The 12,081-nt window shown below is 38.0% G+C and overlaps 1 protein-coding gene across 1 annotated transcript in view; it reads right to left on the minus strand.

Moving 5' to 3' along the window:
• Positions 1–8,590: 8,590 nt before the first annotated feature.
• Positions 8,591–12,081, minus strand: part of NCAPG2 (non-SMC condensin II complex subunit G2) — a 146,149-nt gene continuing 142,658 nt past the window's right edge. The window contains exon 27 of the mRNA XM_007952572.2: positions 8,591–9,039. Coding sequence (XP_007950763.1) covers positions 8,591–9,039 — 449 coding nt within the window. The remainder of the gene's footprint in view (positions 9,040–12,081) is intronic.

Genomic DNA, 12,081 nt, shown 5'->3' on the forward strand with positions numbered 1-12,081 from the left:
AGTCAGGACATTAGACAATGTATAGCACTGGGAAAGTCAACCGCGAAGGAACTGTTTCAAGTGTTGAGAAGCAAGGATGTCTCCTTGAGGACTAAGGTGCACCTGACACAAGCCATGATATTTCCAATTGCCTTATATGCATGTGAGAGCTGGACAGTGAATAAGGAAGACCGAAGAAGAGTTGATGGTTTTGAGTTGTGATGCTGGTAAAGAATGCTGAAAGTACCATGAACTGCTAAAAGAACTAACAGATCTGTCCTGAATGAAGTGCACCCGAAATGCTCCTTGGAAGCGAGAATGGCCAGACTTCATCTCGTCTATTTTGGTCATGTTGTCAGAAGGGGCCATTCCTTGAAGAAGGATGTCATGCTTGGTAGGGTGGAGGGTCAAAGAAAGAGGAGGAGGCCTTCAGTGAGATAGATTGACATGGTGGCTGCGATGATGGGCTCAAGTTTAGCAGGGATCATGGAGCTGGGGCGAGATTGGGCAGTGTTTCATTCTGCTGTGCATGGGGTCACTATGAGTCGGAAATGACTTGACGGCATCTAACAACAACAAAAACATTCTCGTAATTTGCATCTTCTCTTTCTTTTCTTTTGTTACATTTGGCAGTGGTTTGTTGATTTTGTTAATCTTTTTGAAGAACCAACTTTTTGTTTTGTTGATTTTCTCTATGGCTTTTTTTTGTTTTCTGTTTTATTTATTTCTGCTCTGATCTTTACTATTTCCTTACTTCTAGATACTGTAGGATTCTTTTGTTCTTTTTCTAGTTGTTGGAGTTTGTCATTGAGTTCTTCTGTATCTTCGTTGAATTTTTTTCTACTTGATCTGTCCCTCCTTGAAAGTGGTGTGTTAAGGTCTCCTGCTACTATTGTAGAGTTGTCTATTGTCCCTTTTAATTTAATTAATATTTGCTTCACATATTTTGGAGCACTTTCACTGAGTTCATAAATATTTATTATTGTAATGTTTTCTTTGTCAATTGACCCTTTCAGCATCATATAGTGTCCTTCTTTGTCTCTTATGATGTTTTTCAACTTAAAGTCTATTTTATCAGAAATTGATATTGCCACTCCTGCTCTTTTTTGATTACCATTGGCTTGGTATATTTTTTTCCACCCCGTAACTCTTAATTTGTTTTTATCTTTGTGTGTAAGGTGGGCCTCTTGTAGGCAGCATATCGATAGGTCTTTTTTTCTTATCCAGTCTGCCACTCTCTCTTGATTGGTGCATTTAGTCCATTCACATTGAGTGTAATTAGTGATAGATATGAATTGATTGCTGTCATTCTATTGGGTTATGTGTGTGTGTGTATGTGTGTGTGTGTTGTTGGTATTTCCTTGGTCCATATACTTTTCTGTGTTGAGCTTGGTTTGTTGGCTAATGCTATCTCCCTTTTCTTCTTTATAGTTGGTTTTGTGCTTATTAAACCCATATGTTTTCCTTCCTTCTGGATTTGCTTAGGGGGATTGGTAATTTTCTCTGTGGTTACCTTGGAGTACTTTCTTGTCTCTACATTTTTAGAACAGTCTGTTCTATGAGGACATTGTCCTGTTTTTCTCTCCATTTGGACAGTTACACTTAGAACTTTTATTCCCTCTAAATGGTTAGTTGCTGTTGTCGTGTGCTGATTGACTTCCTTGGTTTTAAAGGTACAATGTTTTATGGTCTTATTTTGAATTTCTACTTCTGATTTGGTTTGAGAGTTGATGTCACATATCCTGATTTTGTTGATCTCTGTTGTGAGTTTTCTATTGGAAGGACTTCCTTAAGCATTTCTTGTAGGGTTGGTCTGCTTTTCACAACATCCCTTGATTTCTGTTTGTCTGAGAATGGCTTGATTTTGCCTTCATATATGATGGACAATTTGGCTGTATATAGGATTCTTGGTTGGAAGTTCTTTTCCTTCAGTTTTTATATATGCCATCCTGCCATGTCTGCCAAAACCACACAGGTCAGGAAATGAAGCAACACAAAAGGACTAATGGTTTTTTAAAAGGAACAGGGACTAAGCAGACACCCTGCATATTCTGTGAGAGCAACCCCTGATGCCTTTGTTCTACTTTATTTATATGTTTATACATGATTACATCATTATTCTTGGAATCCATGCAATCAGCTTATTCTCTACAAAGTTAACGTTTACTCCTCTACGTGCTCAAGGACAACAGGTGGTCATTAAAACAATCATGGAAGCCTCCTCAGGAATAAGGAGTATAAAGTGATAAATGTTTACTAGGACACAATGACCCAAAGTATGAAACATCCCAATAAAATAAAAACATGGACTACTGGAATAACATCTACTTTTAATACTTGATGTTTTGCTAAGTAAACATTTAACTGTGAGAGAGAACTTGTCTTCTCTTGTTGCTGTTGGAGAGGCCTTGCCTTCTCCTGTCACTGTTGGACATATGCTTTGCACTCACGTCCTTTGATGATTTCTCTCTTGGTCTCCAACATTTCCTCCCTTTTTATTTTTTAAATGTAGTAGATGTACCTCAATAGTTAAAGACTGAATTACTTGACATACTAGTTTTGGAACCCAAAGAATAACAAATAATACAGTTAAAAGCATTATAACATATGGTAAAAAAAAAAAATGGTATAGAAATGTAGGAATACTTTTCAAAGGGTTAAGTTTCTTAAATTCATTAAGTATAGTGTTTGCAAATTGACTGGGGTCAATTATTGGTACATGCCTATCTTTTAGTCATATCTTTGACTATCTTTATGAAACTGCTATATTTCAAAACTGATGTTAGAATCATGCCATATCCCTAATATTTTCATTTTAATCTTTTCCCATGTGAATTCAGGTTATTGAAGTTCACTGGATATGCTGTTACACATATATACTCACACTGATAGTCACAATATAAGGTTTGCTTCACTTGCATCACTTCTAGCTCATTCCCTATAGATAATACCATCTCTTCTAACATCTCTATTTTGAGTTTAAAATCCTGATCAATTTTCTCTTGATCTACGAGTGCCTTTACAGTATTTCAGGCTTATCATTTGCTTATTGGGCTGTCTGTATAGTTGACTATAGTGCAACAGTAGCTACAGTCATGGTAGCTATCATTGCAGCAAGAGCAATTATGCCTGCAATAAGGAGCCAAATAAAGCATTTAGGTCTACTAAGCCTTTGTTGTACTAAATACAGTGAATGTTCTCCTGCTGAGTGAAATCACCCACCTGAAATATTAACTGGTAGGGTTATATAGTGTGGTTGCATTACTATCAATACATACTGATCTGTTGAGGTTAAGTATTTAGTTAACAGTTATTACAGGTCACATTCCAGTAATAATTTCCTAAAGTATCATTAGTTTCAGAAACATTTAAACAACTTATAGTAGCATTTACAGTACAATCAGTATATTTTTGTGCCAGTATGAGAGTGTTCAGGGGTTGAACACATGCCTGTATGTCAGAGTAACTTCCTCAGACATATGTCCTTCCTTCTGGTCTCCCAATGAATACAGTATGATTCACAGTCTGATTGCAGCAAACAGTCTCCATAATTCCGATTGTATAGGTCCTTCTGGTGTCTGTAAGATGTTTTCTGGAAAACCTCCGGGGAAGCTAGTGAACAATTAGTCATTATGTGAGTCCCCCCTATCCATAAGACAATATGAGGGAGTCATGCTCTGCATTGTAGGAGGATACCATAACCTTTTTGGGGGAGAGGCAAGTGACATTTAAACCAAGGTGGAAACACCTCCCAATCTTGGGATATGTTAGGACAGCATGGTACAGGAGGATTTATAGTATAATTTCTGAAAATACTCCCATAAGTTGTATATTTTGATATTCGCCAATACATATATGTCAGCTTGCTTCCATATGCCCATTGCATTTTTGGTAATAGCCTCAAGCATGGTAAGGGACTATGGCTACGCCGAGTGAAACAAATAAGTGTTTTTGCAACAAGAGCCATATAATTCACTATACTTTCTCCCTTTAATAATTTTCCTATAGACTCTCCACCCTTTCCCTCAAGCACCTAAGTGTCATTAGTAAAGACAAGAATATCAGTATCAAAGTATGTAGCAGGTAGCACCCAAGGTGGATGAAACAAATATACCCAATGAGTATCAGTTGCAAAAGGAGCAATTTGAATTCATAATAATGTTACCATAGTTAAACATATCATTTCCGGGGTCTGAGGCTGGTTTAAACCTTGAACCATACTTGTAGCCTTATGAGATAAGGCTTTAATCTGTTTCCAAGTTGGCAACGTCACTTCTCTGGTCTGATGACTCAGTAGTCATCGCCTCCTTCAGCGATTCTGTAGTGACAGCCACTGAAGTCGGCACTGGATGTGATCCATCATGTTGGACGAGTCTCTCTGGTACCCATATGGGCATGTGTTTTCTGGAAAGACACAAGCATACCCTTGTCTCTGGTCCTTTCCATTGACCTGTCAGTACATCCTTCCACCAAACTTTGACTGAGTTGGTGCCTCGTTTTATTTTTAAAAAATATCTGTCAGCAGCAGACTGCCCATCAATGTCACAGTTCAAAAAATTTAAAGTATATAAGACATTATTTAATCTTTTCATAGGGCTGTTCCAGTATCCCCCTGTTACTCCTCCTTTTTGTTTTTCTTAATAAAGTTTTATAGTTTGATGTTTTCTTTCTAGTATGCTTTGGCCTTGTGGTTTGTAAGAAATGCCAGTAGAAAGGGTGATAGAATAGAAGGAACAAAAATGTAAAACACTTACCTGTGCAAGGTGGAGTATTGTCTGTTTTTAACTGCTTAGGAGGTCCACAAAAAGCAAAACAATGTAATTAATGATGGATAACATGTTTTACCGCCTCACCTGTTAAGGTTGAAGCCATAGTGAACCCAGAATATATGTCTACTGTAACATGTACAAAAGATTGTTTTCCAAAAGAAGGTACATGGGTGACATCCATTTGTCAAACATTGTTGGATTGAAGCCCATGAGGGTTTAAGCCATAATGTGGCACAGGGAGATGCACATTGCAAGAACAATTCTTTACTACTTGTCTAGCCTGTTCCTTAGTAAATTGGAATTGCTTATGTAAGCTAGCACTATTTTGATGAAAAGAAGCATGTGATTGGATAGCTTCCTGTATGGGAAGGCAAAGCTGTTCATCATTTATTTCCGTGAGTGAGAGGACCCACCAAGGGGGTATAGCTCTGATGTGTGTAATGTAAGATGGATGAAAGCGCTCCCACACTGCCTTTTGTAAAATAAAAAAGAGAGTTAATAATTCTTCATTAGATACATGTTTGATCTTGCCAGTTTCAATATGAGTAAGTAAATGAACCACATACTGGCTGTCACTCACAATATTAAGTGGTTGGCATGAGCAATCCTGAAAAATAAGTAAAACAGCTTAAGCCTCTGCTTTTTGCACTGAAGTGTAATGAGTGTTTTCGACTCTCTCTTTGATAGCAGAGTGATATCCTGCTTTGCCTTTACTAGTGCCATCAGTGAAAACTGTTAAAGCATTGGGAATAGGATGATTAAGACATTTTTGAGGAAAAACCCACTTATGTGATTCCACTACTTGTAGTACCTTCTGAGGTGATCTATTCTAATTGACCCATAAATGTAGCAGTAAAAATTTGCCACTCTACATCATTGTGAATAAGGTTTTGTAATTGTTGTCTAGTATATGGTTGATGTATTGTAGTTAAATCTATTCCTGTTAATTGCTTATGTCTACGTAATAATTTTTTAAATACAAATAGCTACCGTGCATGGTAGGGTATGTGATAATGGAATTAGAAAATTGATAAGGAAGATGAATCCGTCCTATAACATTCTGAGTTTGATATAAAGCTCCAGTAGGGCTCTCCGGTGTGGCTAAAATAATTCCTTGTACTGGGGCTGTAGTGTCAATTCGAGTTAATTGAGCCTCTAGCATCCGTTGCTCTACTAGGGCCAATTCTTGATTTACTTCCTCAGTAAAATGTCTGGGTGAAGTTAGATCTGGATCTCCCTTTAAGGTATCAAAAAAAGAACTAAATTGTTGAGTAATGATGCCTACAGAAGGCCGTATCCAATTAATATTTCCTAACACATTTTTAAAATCATTTAAAGTCATTAAAGAGTCTAATCAAAGAGTACTTTTCTGTAGTTGTACACTTCTTTTGTCTATGATATGTCCATGAAAATGGAGCAGTTTTCTGTACCTTTTCAGGAGCTATTTTTAAACCATAATAAGAAAGCTGCTCACTTAAATGTAAGAAAATTTGATTTAATATGTCTTTATTAGGGTGACTGCAAAGAATATCAACCATATAATGAATAATAATGGCTTGTGACCAGACACATTGCATCTGCTCTATTGCACATGCTACAAAGTTCTGGCGCATAGTAGGACTATTTTTTATGCTCTGAGGTAAAACCTTTCAATGATATCGCTTTGCAGGGGCTCGAACATTAATCTCTGGGATAGAGATAGCAAATCTAATCTTATCTTGTGGTTGCAATGGAATAGTAAAAAAGCAGTCTTTTAAATCTAAAATTATTAAATGCCAATCAAGAGGTATCATTGTTGGAGAAGAAAGGCCAGGTTGTAAAGATCCCATAGTCTGTATGCTAAGATTAATAATTCTCAAATCTCGTAACATTCTCCATTAGCCAGACTTTTTCTTAATAACAAATACTGGACTATAATGTTTAATGTGTCCAGCATCCAATTGGTGCTGAACAAATTCACGTAATGCTGCAAGTTTCTCCCTGGATAAGGGCCACTGCTCCACCTAAATAGGCTCATCTGAAAGACAAGTAATAGATTCAACCATGGGTGAGGGAGTCACTGCAGTAGCCCCCACTATAAAGGATGATAGCCTAATCCCCTTTGTCCCTCATTTTTTATTGGTGAAATTGGATGGACCTCCCCTTGTTGAGTGGCTCCCAGGCCTTTATGTGGGTTAAGTCCTTGTGAAACCATCATGTCAGTAACCTGTGCAGTTGGATTAATAATAACACTCTCATGTTACTTAATATATCCCGTCCCCATAAATTGACAGGAATTTTTTCTAAAACATATGGTTGAAAAGTGCCTGATTTTCCTTCACTGTCTTCCCACTGCAGCATTGCACTGCTTCTAGCAGGGGTAGAAACTTTCCCTAGACCCCTTAGTTGAGTATCTGCCACCTCTAGTGGCCACTGTTGGGGCCTATGCCATTTTGCAATTACTGAAACATCAGCTCCTGTGTCAAGGAGTCCTATAAATAATTTGCCATTTATATAAATGCTTAGTTGAGGTCTATCTTAGTAACCTGTTGAATCAAATTAACCTGAGTGCAATCAACATCTATACTTCCAAATCCATTTTTACCTCTTTGTTTGTCTAAATATATTCCACTTCTAACAGTTGGCAATAAAATGAGTTGTGCTACTTTAGCCCGTTCAGAAAAGCCAACAATTTTTTGCACCCATGCTATTACTTTAATTTCTCCCTCGTAATCTTCATCAATAACTCCTGGTACTATCATAAGTCCTTTCAGTGTATTCCCACTATGACCCATTATAATCCTCATTGTCCCTTTAGGGAGTGGTCCCAAAATTCCTGTTCCAATTATTTGAGTACCCATTTCTGGAGTTAATATGACTCAGGTGGTGGCACAGAGGTCCAATCCTCTGGGTCCCTGGGTTGTGTGACAAAGAGATACAATGGAGGGTCGCTTTGCTTGGGCATGATTACCAGTGGAGTGAGAGAGAGAGCTGCCCCTATTGTTTGTCGGGGCTGGGATAAGCCCCTCAAAAAGTTTTTTGAAAGAGGTTTGCCATCAATATCAGTTTTTGATCTGCATTCTGAGGACCAGTGTTTTCCCCTTTTGTATTTTAGGCATATATTGGGAGCTCGAGAAACCCTGGCGGAGTTATTAGGGTGTCTGTTTTCTAATTGCTTTGGACATTGTTTAGCAATATGTCCCATTTTGCCACAAGTATAATATACCCCAGATATTTTTAAATTAGTTAAAGCAGTAGCCAATATGTTTGCTGAATGAGTTTGAGTACCTACATCCTGACACTTTCTGATCATGTCAGTTATAGTCATTGTGTGTTTTGATCCAGCCATATTCTGTTTACAATCTTTGTTAGCAATGTCATAAGCCAATTGTTTAATTAAGATATTAGCATCTGTATTATCACTAACACTTCAAGACACTGCTACATTTACCCTGTCCACAAATTGTTCAACAGATTCCATAGGCACTTGTATAATTTTGTAACTTAGACCATGCCTGAGAGACTGCGGCCGATATCTGCAGATATGCTTGTAAAGGATAGGTTAATTGAGTTGAGACCTCTAAAAACTGTCTGGTAGCAGAAAGCATTTCAAAACTAATAGGAACATTATGTTGCAGATTTCTCGTACTTTGTTCTGTACAAAAATCATGAAAATACATTTTCCACATCAAACAATCTCCTCCTTCTAATGCAGTTTTAACCAACATATACCAATCTTAAGAACACAAAACTTCTTGAGCAATAGTTTCTATTAAGGTTTTTACAAATGGTGCCATTGGCCCACTGGTGGTAGCAGCTTGTTTCAAATCTTTAAGAGTTTTAAAAGAAAATGCTTTATATCCTCACATCAGTTGATTAGTATGCTGATCTATGTATTCTGTTAAGGGAAAAATATGTTTTAATTCTAATGGAATGTCCTCATTCATGGCCCTCGCCTTTTGAACCATAGCTTGTATAGGTGATAAAGGAGGCACGGTGGATGATGAACAGTTAACTTGCTTCCCTGAGGGAGGGAAAAGGTTAAAAGGTGGAGGAGAGCAAGTGCTGGCAGGCACAGTTGCAGCTGAAACAGTCTGACTTAAAACCGGATTTAAAAAAGGTTTTGCCTGACTTAAAAATGGATCTAAGGAAGGATATAACTTCTCTTCCATAACTTCTGAGGGTTCAATTTCTAACTTATGTTTAACTATTTCTTCTTGTAATTTTAACTCTCTTAATTTTGAATCTGTATCTACATTTTTCTCCTTCCCTACTTTAGGATCTATACCCACACTTACTCTCTTATCTAATTCTAAACACAGTTTTAAGATACTCCAAATAGAAAATACACACTTGGGAAAACTCTCTGGCCCATGTTCTTTTCAATGCACATTCATTTGTTGACCAATGGTCTCCCAAGCTGTTAAATCAATGGCTCCTTCCTGAGGAAACCAAGGAAAACAGTGATCAACACACTGCAAAAATTCTTCTAACTCTTTTTAGACACTGAAAAACCTCTAGTTTGAACAAATGTTTTAAGAACAGAAATATAACGATCCCTTTCATGAGATTCTGAATTCCCCATGTCAGCCTGGCTTAAAAAAGATTTATTTAATTCACCCACACTAACCCTTTTTCTGTTATGGAGCTCCGCTTTCCTTCAAGTGGGGTGTCCTCTCAAGTGCTGCTGCCACTCCACTCTGGGTCCCTGTTAGAGTGCCAATTGCCGCATCTGGCAAAACCACACAGGTCACAGAATGAAGCAACACAAAAGGATTAATGGTTTTTTAAAAGGAATGGGGGCCAGGCAGATGCTCTGCATATTCTGCGAGAGCGACCCCTGATGCCTTTGTTCTACTTTATTTATATGTTTATACATGATTACATCATTAGTATTGGAATCCATGTAATCAGTTTATTCTCTACAAAGTTAAAGTTTTACTCCTCTATGTGCTCAAGGACAACAAGTGGTCATTAAAACAATCATGGAAGCCTCCTCAGGAATGAGTATAAAATGATAAATGTTTACTAGGACACAATGACCCAAAGTATGAAACATCCCAATAAGATAAAAACATGGACTACTGGAATAACATCTACTTTTAATACTTGATGTTTTGCCAAGTATGCAATTAACCATGAGAGAGGACTTGTCTTCTCTTGTTGCTGTTGGAGAGGCCTTGCCTTCTCCTGTCACTGTTGGACATATGCCTTGCACTCACATCCTTTGATGATTTCTCTCTTGGTCTCCAATACTTTCCCATTGTCTGCATGGTTTCTGCTGAGTAATTGGAGCTCAGCCTAACTGTTTGATTATTATAAGTAATATTTCTTTTGTCCTGAGCAGGCCATAAAATTCTTTCTTTTTCTTTGGTTTTGGAGAGTTTTATTATAATATGCCTCAGTGTTTTTCTCTTGGGATCTATCCTGTATGGGGTTCTATGAGATTCTTGGACAAGTATCTTTTCTTCCTTCATGATATGGGGGAAGTTTTCTGTTAGTAGGTCTTCCACAGTTTTTTCAGTGCTTTTTTTTTTTTTTTTCTTCTTGTTCTGGAATTCCAGTGAGTCATATGTTGTTTCTTTTCATGTCATCCCATATAACTCAGATTCTCTTCATATCCCTTAAATCTTTGTTCTGATTTTTCTTCATACAGGCTGGTGCCCAGGGATTTGTCTTCTAGCTTGGAAATGCATTCTTCAGCCAGTTATATTCTACTCCTTTGTGCTTCCACTGTATTGTGTAATTCTGTAATTTTGTTATTCTTCTTCTGGATTTCTAACTGCCTTTTTATATGAATTCTGATTGTGCATTAATCTTGTTATTTTGTTCTTGGATGGTTTTCCTGAGTTCTCCCAGGGAACTGTCTGTGTTTTCCTTGCTTCTGTTTGAGGTTTCCTTAGGCTCTTATATAACTCTATAAACATTCCTTCTAAATTCCTTCTCAGATAATTCTATTGCCCCCTTTTCCTCCATGTTCAATGAGACCTTTGTTTGGGGTTTGTGGTAGTTAAATTTGTATGTCAACTTGGCTGGGCCTGGTTGAGTGGCTGGGCAACTGGTGGTAGTTATTTCCCATGATGAGACTGGCAATCAACTCCATGGTACGATCTACCACAAGCAGCTGCCTTTGGGATGTGGTCTGCTTCCTGTATGTAAAGAGAAGCCTTGGAGATAGTCTCTAGCTTATGGAACGTTTGGACCTTGCATGTAGCCATGTCATTGTTCAGCAGCATGCCATGCTCTGCTAACCTTGGGACTTACAATGGACTTGAATTAATGGTTTGCCATGTGGTTTGGTAACATCAGGACTGTGCCATTTTATTTGTCGACCTTGGGCTTTTCAGCCTTAGCAGCCAATGGCTGCCTGAGTGAAGAGATGCCTCTAGCTTAGGTTGGCTGGGAGCAAGAGTCAGAGCTGAAGCCCAAGGTTGAGGGGCTTTCACACAGCCCCTAAGGCCTGGCATTTTGAACTCTGACTTCTAGCCTCTTAAACTGTGAGAGAATAAACTCCTGTTTGTTAAGGCCTTCCCATTTGTGGTATATTCCCATCAGAGTGGCGCTAGGTAACAAGAACAGCATTTTACTTCTAATGTCTTGCCCTTTTTTTTTGGTTTGAGATTGCCTGTTGTTTCCTAGACATTTTGAGGTTGTCTTTAACTGTTGGTTATGTATTGATTTGTTTTGTCTTGGTTTTAAGATTTAATATTTTTAAAAGGTGGAGCTGGTGTATTTTATTTTCATTTATTTATTTATTTATTTTTGGCTATTAATTTAGGTGTCCTGGGTTGCTCTGCAGTTTTCTTTCTGATGATGGAATCACTGTGTGGAATGTGGATGCAGGTCTCTGTTTGTCGTAAAGAAAGTTTAGGATTCAAGCCTACAGGTATTATGGTGACTGAATTTGGTTTTTCTATTGGATGAGAGAAGATATAGGTGGAGAAAGTGGGAGGACATGTCAGAACAAAGAAAAGCTCCAAGGTTCTAGAGTCAAAGGGACCTGGCCTCCCCTTCATTCAAGGGGTTGTGGGTCTGTAAACTGACTCAAGTCTGGAAATTGATTGAGAGGTGTCATGACTCTGTATTCTGATAGTTCAATCTAGGTTGCTGTTCATGTGACCTAGAATTCTTCTGTCTGTACAGATCAAGTAAATATTTAGTAGGCTTGTCATGTATTTGACTACTAGGAAGACCATGAGCAAGTAGCCAATGCCATAATTCCACATGTGTCAGACTATTCTGATTAGTGTTCCGATTCTGCTGTCCATTATGGTAACCATGCCCACCTTGCCTTTGTTGATTAACTGCTGCCACTTGGCCCTTACTACCACAGGGTCCAATCAGCCCCATCATA

Source organism: Orycteropus afer, unplaced genomic scaffold, assembly GCF_000298275.1.
Source record: "Orycteropus afer afer isolate SDZICR_OR568_19922 unplaced genomic scaffold, OryAfe1.0 scaffold00347, whole genome shotgun sequence".
NCBI classification, from domain to species: Eukaryota; Metazoa; Chordata; class Mammalia; order Tubulidentata; family Orycteropodidae; genus Orycteropus; species Orycteropus afer.